This window comes from Thunnus maccoyii, chromosome 1 (assembly GCF_910596095.1).
Source record: "Thunnus maccoyii chromosome 1, fThuMac1.1, whole genome shotgun sequence".
Taxonomy (NCBI): Eukaryota; Metazoa; Chordata; class Actinopteri; order Scombriformes; family Scombridae; genus Thunnus; species Thunnus maccoyii.
The window spans coordinates 10,697,236-10,715,332 of record NC_056533.1 but is presented as its reverse complement, the minus strand read 5'-3'; the positions used below and the strand labels follow the sequence as shown (position 1 = coordinate 10,715,332).

At 38.7% G+C, this 18,097-nt stretch overlaps 3 protein-coding genes across 7 annotated transcripts in view; 1 reads left to right on the top strand and 2 right to left on the bottom strand.

The window, feature by feature from the left end:
* Positions 1-2,064, top strand: part of LOC121894754 (granule associated Rac and RHOG effector protein 1-like) — a 34,946-nt gene extending 32,882 nt beyond the window's left edge. For both annotated transcript variants that reach the window (XM_042407585.1, XM_042407594.1), the window contains exon 14: positions 16-2,064. In XM_042407585.1, coding sequence (XP_042263519.1) covers positions 16-378 — 363 coding nt within the window. In that variant the 3' untranslated portion in view covers positions 379-2,064. The remainder of the gene's footprint in view (positions 1-15) is intronic.
* Positions 2,065-2,229: 165 nt separating this feature from the next.
* ss18l2 (ss18, like 2) lies at positions 2,230-6,244 on the bottom strand. The gene is made up of 5 exons (XM_042407603.1): positions 6,065-6,244; positions 4,550-4,728; positions 4,321-4,397; positions 2,727-2,811; positions 2,230-2,615 (listed from the first exon to the last, which is right to left on the bottom strand). Exons 2-5 carry the CDS (start codon positions 4,616-4,618, stop codon positions 2,556-2,558), a joined length of 291 nt encoding a protein of 96 aa, XP_042263537.1. The 5' UTR covers positions 4,619-4,728; positions 6,065-6,244; the 3' UTR covers positions 2,230-2,555.
* Positions 6,245-7,084: 840 nt separating this feature from the next.
* Positions 7,085-16,994, bottom strand: lsm14ab (LSM14A mRNA processing body assembly factor b). 4 transcript variants are annotated; one of them, XM_042415555.1, is made up of 11 exons: positions 16,894-16,994; positions 16,635-16,805; positions 15,687-15,850; positions 14,143-14,290; positions 13,001-13,198; positions 12,653-12,733; positions 11,387-11,563; positions 10,779-10,935; positions 10,024-10,050; positions 9,224-9,464; positions 7,085-9,122 (listed from the first exon to the last, which is right to left on the bottom strand). In XM_042415555.1, the coding sequence occupies exons 2-11, from the start codon at positions 16,756-16,758 to the stop codon at positions 9,099-9,101; spliced, it is 1,341 nt and encodes a 446-aa protein (XP_042271489.1). In that variant the 5' UTR covers positions 16,759-16,805; positions 16,894-16,994; the 3' UTR covers positions 7,085-9,098. The 4 variants fall into 4 exon arrangements, with proteins under 4 accessions (XP_042271489.1, XP_042271499.1, XP_042271495.1 ...); XM_042415565.1 differs by having other exon boundaries at positions 7,085-9,119; positions 16,635-16,958; XM_042415561.1 differs by having other exon boundaries at positions 13,001-13,195; positions 16,635-16,958.
* Between the last annotated feature and the right edge of the window lie 1,103 nt (positions 16,995-18,097).

Here is an 18,097-nt window from a genome sequence, read left to right as displayed (position 1 = left end):
CAACGTGCTCCACAGGACAGCAAAACTAAAACCTGGCCTCCCAAAGCTCCGTGGCAGCACTCCACCCACACCAACACCATGCCCAATCCCAGCTCTTCCTTGTACCAGATGAACATCCCTCCTTCCTCCCAGTGGAGCGACTCCATGCAGATGCTGCAGTCTCCCGTGTGGTCCACTGCCAGCGACTGCTCCCCCTCCACGGGCATCTCCTCCGGTTTTCCCTTCACCCAGCAGCAACAGCAGCAGCAGCAGCAGCAGCAGCAGCAGCAGCAGCAACAGCAGCAGCAGCAGCAGCAACAACACAAACCCATGACCAAGGGCTTTAAATCCTTCCCCCTCAAACACGAGCACAGGCCCTCCTACCTTCACCAGTACTGATCCACAGTCCGCAGTGAAGAGCAGCGGAGGACCTGTAGCTCTGTGAGACGAGCCACTGAGTGGGCCGAGCTGCAGCCATTACAGTCCACACCCACTGAATTGGAAGATTTCAAAGCCTCAGAGGCAAAATTTAAGTATACACACTGGCTCAACATTTTTGTATCTATATTTTTCCATGTCAAACATCCCCATTTGAAAAAGAGATGTATTTTGAAGTTTTTTGAACTGCCATGTTTTAAACTACGAAAGATGCATGCTGGCAGCAGTTAGCCTAGTGGTGGTTTCTCTGTCTGTCGAGCTGACATCTCCTCAGACAAGAGCTGGAGACGTGCACGGCCGTCACCCACTTGCTTCTGCAGCTTGAACGTGTGTGTGTGTGTGTAAAGGAGGGGGATTACACAGGGGCAGGGGCTTGAAATGCTCTCATTTTGCCCATAATAAATATACTGTGTCTACATAGCTGTAACTGCCAAATCTCACGCAAGATGACTCAGAATACAGCTACCATCTACTGTTTCATAGCTTGTAAAATACTGAAGTTGAAATATAAATATTTAGTTCTTTTTATTAAGAGGCTTTGAGCAGGCTCAGCATAAATATAGTAAGTCACTGCAGAGGTGTAATTTGAGAGAAATACACTACTTTTTCAACAACTGACCAGAGTTAAGAATTATAGCAGTAACTATGTGCCATGTTGGTATTGATAGCACTTGCAGAATATTATTTCCAACCAAAGCGTTGTTCAGAAGATGAATGGTGCTGAAGAGATAAGAGGTGGTCTGAGATTATTGATGAACCGTGAAGTTACACACCCTACTGGATGAGAGCATTAGGGAACATCTTCACACCCAGAATCGCATTCATTTCCTCCTCTCTAATTGGCGGTTGTTTGTTCCAGATTAACACTAACTCCCATAAATCTAACTTTTCTTCTGTTTAATACAATATTTTTCTTGTACAATTATTGACAGTATTAATCTTATTTTTGTATTTTCTTACATGTTATACCATTACTGTATGTTAGTATTCTTGTAGGCATATTACATAAAACATTATTTTCCACCTCCCAATATGTGAAAAAGCACATTTTTTCCTACAGAGTTGAACTACACCATCTATCTATAAACGTTACCAAATATGCCATGCTAAACACTAAAACATTGTGTGATGAGGGTGTTTTGGAGCCCTTGTTTCTTCGGTTTCTATGGCAATGGGCTGCATTTAAAAGCCCAGAATGTTATCTTTTTGTGATGTTTGCGGATGCCAATGTTGCCTGTATTTATGAAATGACACCATGTTTTCAGAAAACTAACATACTTAACATGTTTACAGAGAATTGTTTGCTGTATATACATATAAATATATATCTTTTTATAGTTAATGTGCTTTGCACAATCAAGATATAGGGTTTGTTGCTTTTTGTCTGTGTTATCTCCCTAACTGTTGCAGCCTTTTTTAAAGACATGATTACAGACCTTGGACTGTAACTGTTAGCTTTTTCAGCTGTGTCAAATGGTTTACTAGTGGCTTCTACAAAAGAAAAAAATAATAATAAAAACATGTTGCCCTGATATGAAGGGGGACTGCTTGGCTTATGTTGCTTATTGTTCTCTTGAGCTGGCAACTGAATCTCTCCAAGTGTACCAGCAATGCAAAAAATGAATAAAAATGACTAGCAATTGGAAATGCTGTCTTTGTAGTTTGTTTGTGCTGAAGAGTCACTCCCTCTCCTCTGTGAATGTGAAAATGGTCAAACTGTCCTGAACTTCTGCTATAAACATTTCATATAAATGGTCTTCTGTACACTGAGATAATATGGACTCTGAACTGATTTCAACTGACACCAAGAAAAAACCTGAAAAATGTTTTAATGTACATTCAATTTGTTTACAAGTTCACATTTTAATGCCTTCAAGAATTTAATTATCCAGGCCCCTGTAGCTGGATATAAATGTAAAAACAAACATCTTCATGATGACTATCTCAGCAGAAACTAATTATTTACATTGAATTCACAGACTTGACATCTTATATACACATCTACTAGAGCATCACTGACCTGAAACATCAGTGATGCTGGAAAGGGTTACATTACTGAAAACACTTCAAACTGAACATTATAAATACATTTTCTTCTGATGTAAAAACAATTCTCTCAACACTGAGAAGCTGGATCATCATGTCCCTCCATGTCCATTCACGGGTGGTCTGGAGGCGGAGGTTTCATTAGGTGTGGACTGTAAAAAGTCACAATAACAGCATATTAGAAAAGCCACTGGTACAGAACATTAATAATACTATTACTATAAATGTTAGACATGCTTTGTAAATGTTTTTGTTCTTTATACATTTGAGGAGGGAGGCATGTTGTCTGGGCTGGCATCAGCTATGGTTGCCAGATACACAATGTTGCGGTGCAGGATCTGTTGGTATCTGTTGGAAAAGCAGAAAAAACAGCAGCTGAAAAACACCTGGTGCAAAAGAGACGCACATCAGAAGTGTGCAGACGTGTATGGTGCTGACGTTGGGAAAGTTGAAGTTGAGGGAATTCCAAATATTTAGCAGCTGATGGATGTTTTTGCAACATCATATCCAGGGGCCGACTTTACCATTAGGCAAGGTAGGCCAGTGGTTCTCAAACTTTTTCACATCAAGGACCCCTGAACTGACACAAATTAGACCACAGACCCCCATTTGATAAGATTTTTGCTTTTAGATGTTTTATGATAGAAAGTGTATGAAACCCATGGCCAAAATAGTCATACATTCTATCATTGTGTTACTTATATTATTAATATATTATTCCCCTTTTTGCTGGGGACCCCCTGGAATTCTCTCAAGGACCCCTGGGGTTCCCTGGACCCCACTTTGAGAACCATTGGGGTAGGCAACTTCCTAGGACCCCCAACAGCTGTAGATTTATAATGATATTTAGATATGAAAAATATTGAATTATGTTATGATTCTAACTCATTGTACCCCGAAATAACTTGTAAAAGGCCCCAAAACACTTAATATATTCACCTGTGTACTTCTACTTCAGAGGAAAACACTGTACCACTACATTTACCTGACAGATAAATGTTGCTGGTTACACTGCAGATTCAGATTTTACTCACAAAATATAACAAATAAAATATGATGCATAATTATTGATTAAACTATCAAACAATATCAAATTATATAAAATAGCTCCTCCTTGTAAATTTAAAGTACATTGTGCTGATAATACCTCACTTTCACTCTTAAACCTGCTGTGCGGAACTTTTACATATAAATGATCCTCCATTGCATTCAAGCCCTTACCAATCAAGTTCACACAATGCTGATTAAGCCTATCACCACCAGATGAATCTCTGTATTTCACAGTATACCGGAATTTTTAATCTGGTTATCACGTTTGACATTCCCGCCCTGGCCGGATAAATGCATACTGCGCATGCTCTATATGCAAAGAAGGCATACTACAGACTGCCGGTTGCTAACTCCCGGTTAGCTCTCTGCTAACTTGAATGGGAATAAAATAATTTAATCGTGCAACTCTTCTAGACTTTCCAAATGTTACCGGTCCGAATGGATCAAATTCTGATAGTGAAACGAGTCATTTCAAGGGGGTTGTGTGACGGTCAAAACGATTTATCTACCATTTTACAGCCGAAACAGTAGCGAAGTGTGTCGACAGTGTTTTTGTCATTACTCTCACTGCCAGAAGGGGGAGAAAAAGCGACTGCACTCCAGCTTTAAGTAAACGTTAAATGCAGGACTTTCACAGTGTTTTTACTGTGCGACATTAATAGTTTTACTAAAGAAAAACGTTTTGACACCATCCCAGTTAGAGGAAGGGTGAATATAAAGCAAGACAGAGTTTGCATTGGGCCCCCAAATCACCAAACCCGCCCCTGATCATAGCTAACAGTGGTCAGTCAGGGTTAATTGACTTACTGGACACACTCCACTGCTCGTCCTTTCTGCATGTACTCAGTGATGCATCTTATCAGCTGGTCGTTTTCATCCAGCAGCTGCGACACACAAAACAAAGAGTTGAACAAGTTAAACACGTTGGCTAACACACAGTAAGTCACAGTGTGTAAATGTGGTTTTATTTTAACCATTACTGGAAACAATAAAGCCGTTGTTACTATACATTACGTCATCTTTGCTGGTGACCTACCCTCTGTATCGTTTCTTGGTTGATTTTAGCCTTCCCTCGTAGTTTCTTTGGCACAAAAACAATCGACATATTTGTAGCGCTTCTTCTTCGTCTTCTTCTTCTTCCGCTTGCGCTTCTTCTTCGGTGTTTATTGGCGGATGGCAAACCAGCTTAGAGCTGCATTACCGCCACCTACTGGACTGGAGTGTGGAACGAGCAATTATGCAGCAAAAAACAAACATTCTTTTAGCTAAATCTGTTTCTTTTAAAAACTTAATAATGTCACAGTACATTTCTCCTGCTGTTTCCCCCAAGACACCTGACAATGAAGTCACGGTGTTTTGCCTTCCTTAGTGCCTGAGGAAGGGGATTTCTCTTGATATTGTATTTTCTAATACAATGAAGTAGTCCATGTTGGACGGTTTCTGGTTGGCTACAGTGTGTGCATATTCCGGTCTGGTGTTTGCCTATTGTATATAATGAATGGTTGACACCTGTGTGACCTATTCTCAGATGACTGATGATGTTTTCATCCCTTCTTTTCTAGCCCACCATCCCTCCAGCACTAACATGTCTTTGTATATTACATCGATGTCTTCCAGGCCTGTCTTATCTCTGCAATCATCTCTTACCTGTCATTTAAGGAAAGCTATGATTGATCTTATGTGGCGACCGGTAAAATGTGATTGGAATGATATTTATTCACAATGTGGGTGGTGTGAGACTGTGTCCCATCTTAAACTGTGGCCATTGTTGCCAGAGGAAGGACTGTAATGTCTGAGGTGGCCTCCTTGTTTTACGTTTACACTAGATATACTGAAATCAACCAGCACATTCATGTCCCCAGAGAATGACCTTTACTCCATTTTAAACACACCATGAACTGTTCACTTGTGCCACCCTCAGGCCAAAATGTCAAAACTGACCCAGAGGAACACAGTTTCATAATTAAGTAAACATTATAGACATCTTAATGCAGGTTGAAAAATAAGGTATTTCATGTATGTGTATTGCAGAAATGATACTAGAAATCAAAAGACAGTGTAGTTAAATAACTGTCAAGAACATACATTTATTGAGAATTATGTAGAATTAGTAAATGCAGTTGCCTAAACCATTTAACCTGTATAAAAAGTGACAAACAAAATATTTAGTTTTTAAGTTTGTTGAGCCACACAGAAATCCAAAGAGTGATCTCTGTACATCATCTGTACATTAACTAAAGTGCGCCGTGTCTCTTAATGGTACAGTCCTACAGCTCATGTGGCTTAGAGGCCCATAGCAGAGTTAATCATTGTTTGGCATCTTGCTGAAAAGAAACTGGTACCTTCAATCAACCAAGTTTCATAATAATTATTTCTGGTTGGGAGGGCAACACATTTTATTCCCCCAGTGGGGAAATAATAGAGTGCACACCGTCTCTGAAACCTGCTGGCCTGAGACTGCTCCGTCATTTCAAGACTTCCTGCAGCATTTGAATTTACCCAACACCTCTTTGTTTTTCATCCCCAACTGTGCACAGTGACGTATACTTACGGTGCACCGTGGAACATACTCCTCATTACACATCCATGTCACATAACACTGACCAGGCCCAGGAGGTTGACGATTTCAGGAGGAAATTCTCAGATTCTATCAAACATTGTATCCCAACCACTTTGGTTAAAAAATATGTTTAAGTATTAAATTTAAATGATGTGATTATTTCCAGGTGGTATTGGGTCTTTGTGACTCATAACAGCAGGAAAAGCACAGGTGTAATTATCATCACTGACGATGGCCGGCATGCCAGGGAGCATCCTTGTTGATGTCATTAATCTCACCTGTGCTTTTCCTGTTATAACATGTCAAAATGTCTGTTAAAGAGGCATATTGTGCAAATATAGAGATGGCCATAATTGTGATGAGCAGAATACAGGGACTATACAGTAGATCTGTTATTGAATCACCCCTGAAAACTGAACTGAAAATATGAGTTAAAAGTCTTGATATAATGTATAAAGATTTAAACACAAGCCACTGTCAAAAATCTTGAATGTTTCTCTTGCACTAAATTGAAAATAGGGGAAAAATATGAATACAGAACACAATAGGCTCTGTGTACTGTATCTAAACTGATCAAAATAATTTTTCTGATTTATTACAAATAATAGGATTAGTAGTGTTTCTATTCAGACTGATTCAACTGCAATCATACCCTAAATCTGAGAACAGTGACACAAGTGTGATATTGTGTAAGAGGACCCTGAGTTAATATTTTTGTCAAGATATTTTTGATTTCTTATTCCGTTATCTTGCACTATTTTGTAGTTTGTGTGTTGGGAAGAACTGAAGGATGCGTTTATCTTTCGTTACATTTAAAGCTATGTCTTCTTGCATGAAACACTATTGTATGATTCCACAATCGTGTCCAGATATAAAACAGGTAATTCCAGTAACTTTTCTAATAAATATGCAAAGACAAGGGTATAATTTAAAGGTTAGACCCAGATAAGTGTGAACTGCAGAGGCAGCATGTCTGTCTGTGGATCAACAATAAAACAAGAGAGACGTGGATATTGTACAACTCTTTATCTTATGTAAAAACTCAATTTTGCTGATATTCAAGAAAACGATTCCCAGTTTACAATTCCAGTGACTGGAAGGAGTAACAAACATATGAAAACAGGTCAGTTTTTAATAGTTCAGTAATACTCTAGTTGCAATTTCAATCTCACTGGTTATTGCGAAAGCCCATATAAAGTGATGGTTCCTACGGCTATCATGCAGTGATCAGCAATCTGTGCAATATCCAGTTAAACAGCACAATTTTCAACTGGGCTGCTTGTTCTAAACAACCACAGCTACTGAGAAGGATCTAGTTTCACTTTGTAGTGCTATCAATACTTTTGTCAAAAGGTAACCTTTAAGTTAAAGGGAGAGCTGTAAAAAATTCCCCACACTGAAGGCACTCCCTAAAGTCCGAACAAATCAGAACCAAAAAGAAAAAAAAAAAAAAAAATCCCATCTCCCCCGAACACACTGACACCACATCCAGTTCTTGTCCCTTTGTTCACTCAAGTTGGTTTAAACAATAAATTCCCTCCAGAGAACAAATAACATTGACAACAATGCAAGAAGAGGAGCTACACACAAGTCAGAGGGCTGATCAGAAATGCTACCATTGAACATATGCTTTCAGACATCATTTAGTCAATTTTCACTATTTCCCACAAACAATCCTTACAACACAGGTAAATTCTTAGTTTCAGTGGAAACAGCTGACTATAGACACAACGGGAACATTTTTTTATATGACACAACTGTAAGCCAATTCAAAGAAGGGCGATAACAAAAAAAAAAAATTATTTTAACGGATGGCTCAGTATGTTTTTGACCTAGAAAAGGGAGAGGTACTGAAATGGTGTAAACATATGTGCTTATTGGCTTTCAATTATTTTAGCTCAACGAAATGCTCGTGTATTCATTTTGGCAAAAATAATAATTACTAAAGGGGAGCATTTTGTCTAAATAAATTCAAGTCTTTTCTTTCCTGACAACTTCTACAGACTGCACTATTAATGGATGTTCCTCTTTCACAGAAACAAATCATGGGATTGCTCTTTGTTTAGCTACCTACATAAAAATCTACAGTCAACACATATTCCTAAAGCTAATGCTGTAAAACCCATACATAAATCAAGAGACTGGCTCCTACTGATAGCTTGTATTAGGTTAAAAAAAAAAAAAAACAGGCTTGCAGAAGTCCAGCAACAAACCTGAAGCAGAAACATAATTCATTTAACAGGTGACATTTGAGGGGTGAAGATATGATCCAACAAGTCTAAATACTGATTTTACATTTCTGAGAACTAGAAACGAGTGTCTGGCAAGCCACAGTTTAGTGGGGAGAACAAAGTAGAAAATGAGTTGGACATACATTCATTATAATTTTCGATTCAAATTACATTTCTTTCAGCTGGTTTTGATCTCACAACTACATTAAGAATTAATGGATGTTAACAAAAAAACAAAACTTTCCTGTAAACTGAGTTAAACTACTGAATGCATGGCAAACAAACTACGTACGTCTGCGCAGGGAGAAAGTACGGTGCAACAGGCAATGCAGTGAATTTTGGTGCCTATACATCATAATATCAAAAAGATGAAATCAAATAAAAAATAAAGCTATTGATCACATGAACTGTGATCCACTCACAGTATCAGTGGGCTCTCTGCATACAGCTTTCAATATCAAAGACAACTTCAGTAAGAAATTAACTTGATTGATGCAAAAATACAGAATTACTCCAAAGCAAGGTATTTACAAGTTCTTGTCCATCTGGTGGCTGTTTATCAAACAAAAAATCTGGGGCAAAAAAACAAAACAAAACAAAAAAATCATCATTCTCAAAGTGGAGAGAGGGAGCTGCACTCTCACCCCCTGATGCTGAGCAGTCAACCCTGGTGCTGCTGACTGAGAGCATGTCTTCATTCTTTCTGTCAAATTTTGAGGCCAAAGAAATGTTCTTGAACTGGAGTAATTTCATGATGAGGGGCTACAACTCTTTGTGGATCCCTTGCTGCAGTACTATGCAGCCACCTTGTTGTCCTTCTGGAAGAAAACAACAAAGGTTTAGAATGGTCATCAAACTGTTTCTACATAAAGCGCTTAATCAATACTGTTCAGGATGTCTGAAAGGCTGATGGATTTACCCCGTATTCAAAATCAGAGAAATCCCGGCCTCCTCTGCCACCTCTGAATCCGCCTCTGAAACCAGGCGGGGCACCACGAGGTGGTCCAAAGGAGCCTCTGCTAGACGGTCGTCCTCGGCCTCCGCGAGGCCCCATGAAGCCTCGGCCACGGAAGCCTCCTCTTCCTCGATTGTGCCGCAGAGGGATGCCGAACGTCTCAGAATTCATTCGTCTCTCCTCTGCCCAGGTCGGCCTTCGCTCCCTGACACATACAAAGACGATTAGGATCCTTCTCTTTTGGTAATAAACATACCTCAAGAAAAAAACATGATAATAAGGGGAGAAAATTGCCCTAAATTTTTCCATATTTTGCTACAATTTATGTCAGTAATTTCAGATTTTGTACAAGAATTAGAAACTGTATTTGAATAACAGGCTGATGTGAATCACTGCACCAAACTGGTTTCAGCTCCAAAAAGTCGGTCTATGTTTCTGCTTTAATATTGTAACTAAACCTTCTTGTCTCTCTCATTCAACTGACGACTCTGGATTCTCTTATGTTATGTAGACCGTTTCATGTACGTCATGTTTTTTGGTTAACAAAAATCCAAATATGTGTCTATGCAACACCTAGTTTAAAAAATGTAAAAACTTAAAAAACTATAAACCAATTTAATAAAATGCTTAACAAAAATAATTGCTCAGATGACAACATTTATGAAAATTTGTAACAGTGTGCTTGTTCATCATGATAACTTTCATTTTGGTCCCATTCTCCCGAGGCGCCTCCCTCAACACAGCAAAGATAGTGTCTGACTTACTTTGAAAATCCTCTTTCACCCGCTTTGCTTTAAGAGATAAAAAAAAACAAAACAAAAGTCTTTCAGTGTATTAATCAAGTAAAATTCTATGGAAGCACATTACCACCAATGTAATGAAAAAAGAGATCCTGTAAGTCATTATGAGAAACTTTCTTGAAATACTGACTTCTTAAAATAATGAGTTACTGGCATAATGCCTGTAGATGGCGTTGTTCAGTCATTTTCAAACTAATTCATGGACTGAAAAACGACACAAATAGGGGGAAGATTATCATTATTTTTGAGAAAATTCCTCATAATGACTTACAGGATCTTTTTTTTCCCATCACACTGGTGGAAACGGGCTTCCATACAATTCAATGAATAAATGGTTAAATACAAAGGCTCATGTGAATTGTATAAAGTGATAGTGAGTCTTGAGAAGCCAAGTTCAGACTGAAAATAGCACTGTGTCAAAATCGCAGTCTGATTCATTTCAATGAGGCTACTGCATTTGTGCAGCATGTGCTCTCACAGAGGATCCAGCTTTTGCTGCAGGGCAGTCTGACATCATCTGGCTCCTGCAGGTAGAATACCTTGTGGCATTTCCAGTGTTATTCTACAGTTTGATTTCTAAACATTGAGACAGAAGAGCAAATTACTGCTTCTGTAACTTTCCAGGGTTGTAAAATCCTGCCTCTGTCTTTTTTTGACGCAGTGCTATGATCAGAGTCCTAGAAGTGATCAACATCTTGATTATGGACAGGCTGAAGTACCTTGAATCATTACAGGACAGATTATCAAAGAAGGACTTGGACTTGTCATAGTAACATGTGTTTATCACAGCCTCTTCTTCCTCAGTGGTCCCCTCATTAGCTGGATGTTCTGAGTCAGTTGTTTCTTCACCATTCACTGCCTTCTCAGTCTTGTCATCTGTGGTTACGTAAGAAAAACATAAAACAGATTTCAGACCAAACCACTAATTTGACTTTTTGCCATTCAAGGAGATTCAAAGACGATCATTAAATGTTAATCAAAACAAACTATAATACGATATGATCCAATATCATGCCAACATTTTACTTGTACCACAGGAATGTTTCTGGTTGCAAACCTGAATTCTTGAGTTTTCACAGGCAGAAATAGTGGTACGATAAACAAAATTAAAAACAGTCTTGCCCTTACACCCCGTCAAAAACAACTGCACCTGTCACCTTGACCTTTTTTGAAGTTATGATTTGCTTCCACATTTGGGACAATACATGCTCTCAACCAGTACATCTGTGTTTTAGATGGTAAAGCCAAAGGAAGTGGTAAAAAAAAAAAAACTGCCTGTACTGTTGAAGAATAAACAAAATAAAGAAAAGTGTGCTGGGAGCTGTACCTTTCAGTTTGAGCTTGGTCTGAAGCTCTTTGTCAATCTCATCTTTGTGGAACTGTGCGTTGGCAGTCTCAAAGTCAAAGTCTTCTTCAAACTTCATGGTGCCATCCCTGCGCACATTTACTCTGCCTCTGCTGCGGTTTCCTCTTCCACGGCCGCGGCGGATGAACTGAGCACCAGCTGAGAAAAACAAACAAAAAACAGGTGAAAACTAAATTCCAGCAATGGCCTGACAAGCAACATGTACTGAGCAGTCAAAACGTATCAGGACAGCATTGTGTTACGATTACATTATGTTGTTTTTGGGAGGTCGTATTTTTGTTTGTCACATCTATTACAATAAGGAGATTTAGCCACGCTGACTAGCTGCTGGCCACCGTGCACGTTGGTAAAATGGATCCGTCACGTCCCTTTGTATCTGCGGGTTGGTGCTCCTGTCAGCGTTGGAGTCTCTGTGTGAGACACTCTCAGTCCCACAAGGTACCGATTGATCTAACGTGAATAACATGAACAAGTTCAATACCCAACCCTAGTATGCAAATTAACCTATAGAGTAAAAAATGTTCTCAGTGGTTAACCGATTACGGGTTAAGCATTGAAATCCCTAGACTGATGTCTGTGTTCCTCATTCTTTCTAAACTTCACTCAGTATTTTGATGCATTGTAGTGGCTACATTCTGACTATAGGAGGAAATGAAAATGGGTATTAGTATTGCTTCAGGACACCATGCTTACTTCATTATTTATTACAACTAGAGCTATCTGGGCCTCCAGAGCACTTCTGGTGTCGAAGCTCCCGGTAAATTATCACGTACATGACTTGAACAAGAATAAACCTCTCTGGAACAATTGTAAGGTTAGTCCACTGCTGGTGTGCAACAGCACTGCTGCTGGAAAGACTGCCACCTAATATGAGATATTCATTTGATCATTAGTAAATATCTAAAATCTTAATTAATGCAGCTTTAAAGCTGATACTCGGCACTTAAACCTGATTGCCATTGTTTGGTTTCAAATTAATGTGGTGGAGCACAGAGCCAAAAAAGTGTAAAATCTGCAGAGCCAAACTGGTAGAACGTGTGCATGGATTTTTGAATCTGTGCACACAGATTGGTAAACTAACCACCCCCCCTTGAGTGGCTCTGCAGAAATCACATCCACTGTGTGAAAATAAAGCCTCATATGAAGAATTAATAGCCCATAAAGAGTTAATAGCTAGTACCAAAAAAGTATTGTTATTATTGTTAAGTGAAGGTACAAACTACTTACCAGCTTGATGCCTGTTGGGGTCCCGGTTTTCAACAGCACCTTGTTCATGATCTGACTGTGACACTTTCTGAGTCTCTGGAGCTGAACAGTAAGAGAGACTTTTTACCATCAAGGTGTTAATGCTCTAACACAGACATCAGACAGTGTAGGTTAAGCCAGCTTTTCTCTATTAGTTCAATGTGTAAAGAACCTTAACTCCAAAGCTGAAGAGTGTATTTAGCCCTGTAGAGGACTTTATGCTCAGCTATCTCTTCTACACTTAGATATAAAAGCCTAATTGCCTTAAAGATTTTTGAAAGTGTCCTAACACCAGTGGTCATCAACATCAAGCCAAGCAGGTCTGCTTACCTTTTCTCGGCTCCAGGAGGTCTGGAGGTTTCTGGTTGCCAGTGGAGGTGCTGGTGGGTCTGGGAGCTGCTGCTGAGGTCTGACTCCTCTGTCCTACAGGTGCAGGTGGGGCCGGGGCAGCTGATGCAGGGGCCTGCACTGCCTGCTTCTGGGTGGAACTTTTTGTTAGAGAGTCCAGCTGAGGACTAGTGCGTCCTGCTAAAAAAAAACAAGACAAGTGCAAAAAAACACACATTGAAATTGATGATTTTCTTAGAGCAGAGGCAGAATAGTCTGTCTTAAAGCAGCTGACAGAGGCAATCAGAGTTTTGTGATACACACAATGTTAAATGCTGCTATATGACATACAACGGTATGAATGTGGCAAAATATGTATATAAATGACTCCCCCTTTGAGCACATTCAAACACTCAAGCTTCAGCAAAACAGTTTATTAGGAATCTGTTGCATCATTTTCTCTACTAATCCCAGTTCAACACAAAATCGGCTTCAGGTGTGCAGCAGGCCACATGCAGCTGTGCTCTATTAAAATCAACAGGAATCAGGTGTTGCTCCAGATTTGCTTGAGAGACAGGTGTCTCACTTAAAATGATAGTTTGAAAACGGTTCATTTGTTTAAATAATCATTAGAAAGGATTGTGGATGTAAAAATGATTCTTCAGCCTTTTAATCTTTACATTAACCTACCAAAGCCCATGACTCTCAAACAGAGTGCTTTGTAACCAGAGCTAAGCAATACAGGCAAAACTATTATCACAATATTCAAATGATATTTGTTTCAAGTAATACCATCAAACAATAACATGTAATACATCATGTTAAATATGCTAGTGATCATTAATTGGGATGAGCTACATCTTGCTAGTGCATTATTTAGTGTGTCTGCCACTTTGTAGTGTGGTCTGAAATAAAACACTAATTCCAAGGTTTTTATTGGCCAGTGTCCTGCACACATGTGGTCCTACACACTGATGGTTTTGTTTTACTTAACTTTTTTTTTTTTTAAATGATTAGATGCCTTTACTTTTGTCACAAGTTGCACTGTTGTGTGGGACACTTTCACAGCTCTCCTTTTAGATCCCTCCTGTAATTCCCTACAGTAAATAGATACTTGTTTTGAATTTGAAGAGAATACTCCTTACCTACTCCAGCAGATCCAAACTGCTGAGCTGCAAGGGGTGTAACACCAAACTGGCTGTATGGTGGGACAGGGGCCCTGCTGAACGGAGCATAGGACGCAGCAGACTGGAATGATGATGCTGAAGCAGCATTGCTGGATCCAATTGATGACTAGAAAAAACAAATACACAGTCAATTGAAAAAAACATGACAACACCAACTGTCAAAAACAGTACTTTAACACAAGTTCTTACACGTATGATAATACATTTATGTTGAAAAGGTTTTTGATCCATTCATTTCAGACCACTAACAAAAATTAAACTCATCACTCACAAGACACGATGTGCTATTGTTCTTCAAAAACATAACTGCTAAACAGAATGGTTTTGACTGTCAGTATCACAGTTTTATATGCTGCACAACCCTACATCAGTTTAATTCACTACACAGCATCTCTACTGCTATGTTTAATGAAAAAGCTAGTGTATTCAGTGAGCCTCACTGAGATGCAAGACCTTTCATGATTACTGGCACAATAAAAAAGAACAAACATCTAGAAAAGTTATCAGCTGCAAATGGGAAGAATTTAATTTAATGTGTTTTGATGCATGGAGCTGGAGATGTGTTTTCAGTGTTATCAGCACAAAAATGATTTTAATTCATATTTAGTTTATGAGTAATTCATGTGTTAAAATGTGACTGGCTATGTTCCCATCATATTGCTTATTTTGCATTAATTTCTAGGCATAAAATGTGTCCGAGCCAATCACTGAAATGCACCTTTATAACTGTTTATAACTGCTGTAATCAATAACATACATTAATGATGGCTGAATTCAGGTGTTCCAGTTCCAATGCTCTGGTATACTGCAAACTGGCTTACTGGAAGACTTAATGTCATTAGATACACCCAGCTTTTACTGCTGTGACAAGACAAAATGTGTGCCATGAAAAAGTCTATCCGAGTCTTAGCAGGTTGTAAAAGGTCTTCTTCACAGCAGACATTTTAAAAGCCCAGGTGTTGCAAATAACATTAACGATGGCTCTGTTTCATTTAAGTGTCCGGGTGACAGTGAGCCAGCATACACAATACCAGGAACCCTGGTACTGAAGCAGCTACACGAAATTAAGCAATCATTTAATTTCATTATTTACACCTGTGCTTTTCCCCACTGTGACATGTCAAACCGTCCTCCATGAAAAGGGTTATTGGGTTGCCTTTTAACAGTATTTTGACAAAGTTCTCCAATTCAGATAAAAGAAAAAAGATCATACTAAATTGATAGAAATAACTGCAGTATTAAATTTGTCCACTTGCCCTTGTGTACTTTTTTTGCAAATCTTTAACATTCAATAAAATAATGAAACTCAAAAAAAAAACAACAAAAAAACAAAAAAAACATTTTTTTTTGGAAAGGTCATGGACATGCATAACAGAAAGATTTGTATCAGTTACAAGTATCAGCATGGCCATGGCCAGGCATTAACCTCAAAGAAATTAACAACGCTTTACTATGACGTTTGCAGAAAACATACAGAATTTAAGTTTACATTTATTACTTACTTGAACGATGGCAGGGTCCTGAGGCAGGGAGCTAGTGGCTTTGGGTGGCTCACAGACTGTCAGGTCTTTTATATCACTCCCTCTAAAGATGATATACTCAAAAACTTCCTCCCGAGGTGGAATAGGCCGTTCAGTGGGCCTGTCTTCAGTGCCAAAAGAGCGAACTGTTGGAAAAATTCACAGGATAAATGAAATGAATTCAGGCCATTAGTCTTTTTGTTGAGAATGAGTAGATTCAGTGTAGATGCACTGAACAACATATATACATTTATTACTTATTGTCTATCAGAGCAGTGATATAGTGATTATTAATTCACTGACCAGACAGATATTCCACCGAATGACTTTTAAGATAACTTAGGAATGAGAAATCAAGTAGCCTATTACTTTATTGACAAATTGGCATATTTTTGGCATAAATAAAAACATCTTTATTTGTTATGTAGGTGGAATAATCTTCTAATTTTTGTGAAATTATTGTTTACTTGTATGACCATGCCACTGACTCCTGCCAACAATATGAGAATGAAGCTTTGGAGCGCAGAAATTAATGTGCCTTAAACTAAAATCACTCAGGTGTATTAGTGGGCTACATGCTACAGAAAGTTAAACTGTGAGTTCACTAGACACACGTTTAAAGTAACTTTGCGAACGACCCATCATTCAAAACTTGTACATAACATGTTTGATGGTCACAGGACATTAACTTTCTGTAATGTGCAACTTTATATTCTGCAGAAAGGGGCTCGTATTTAACATTAGCCCAAACACAACGTAAACAAAGGACGCACTGCGTTAACTTACGTTACAGCACCGCTTAGCTAAAAAAGCTAGCTAACGTAGCTAACTACGACGAAATTAATTTACCATTTCCATCGTGTACCACTTTTGTAAGCTACGCTGTACCAGCTTTAGTGCTGTAGTCCGCTTCTTCGTTGCTAAACTTACCTTTAGCAAGAGCTACTGTCGAGTTTTCAGTGTCAATTGTGTACAAAATTCCTTCGTAGCGAATCTCGGCCTTGGAGATGAGGCTAATTTTGCTGCCAATGTACGGTGTTCCTCCTCCGCTCATGTTTGTCCTCTTGGTTTTAATAATAATAACTCAGCAGGGTGTGTTTTCTATCAAACGAGAGGTATGATGTGTTATTTTCAGAGCTGTAGTTTTAAGAGTACATTACATGAATCAGTAAGCTGCACCGTGTCTGACCTGCTCCCTCTAATAACACGACACAGGGCCGTTTTCACGCTCGTCCGCCCGCCGAAAAGCATGCTGGGAGGAAGGCTGCTGCATCCTCTTCCTTTGTATCATTTATTTCTTTTACAGCTTTATTGACACAAGTTTATATCAAGTTTACAGCACCTTGAGTCTACAACTTGGGTGTACAATCACAAATACGCCAGGGGGAATAAAGGTTGTAAATAAATAAATAAATAAATAAATAAATATCTCGTAAAGCTTACAGTGGTTATACGTTTTAACAGATTTTTGTTTGTACATTGAGATATTGAAGAAATGTATTGTTTGATATGGACAGCACAGAAAAGTTTTTGCTCAAGAATTTGGATTTGTGAATATAAAAAAATGGTCAAATTAACGAGCAAATCAATTAAACAGAACAGATTCCTGTCATATTCAGTGAATCCAAGCAATACATTTTTCCAAAGTAATAAAAAGTGAGGGTAGATATGATCAGCAATAAATCGTGACATTCTACTCCACAGTTGTTTTGTGTGTGGGCAGCACCGATATACATATACCAGCGTTTCTCTCATCAATGTCTGTCTGACTTTGTTAGTCAAAAAAAAAAAAAAAAAAAAAAAACTTATGTGGCAATAGCCAAACTCTTTCCCAACAAACATCTCCAGCAAATGTGGACTGGCATGATAAGGCAGAAGATGTACTTATAATGTCTTGTTGAAAAAATTGATGGATTGCCTTATTTTTATTCTTAGTTTGCCATGAAAAACAAGTTTTCCCAACAGTTGTTTCAGTTGCCTCTAACAGTATAGGGTGATTGCCATTTGTCATCCCCTTCCTCTCGTTGCTACTTCTTCTCACTCATGTCAAAGGGTGGTATGTGACTGATGATCACACCTGGACTGCACACGGTTACTTTTGTGTGGAACAAATGAGTCAATTAATCATAGAGGATGCTTAACACTGGTTTGAGATTGAACCATTTCTTCATATCGCGATAGTACACTGGATCGACTCTCTCCATCCTATTCTGCCAGAGAATACATTTTTAAATGTAGAAAAATAAAAATGTATAAGCTATATTCCTCAAGATTTTCATGTGACACATCAAGCTGCATGATTATTAATTATAAAATCTAAAAGCTTGGGCAATTAGTATGTCACGGGCGCCACATATCCCATTTTGTACTTACACTATTACAACGGTTCAATG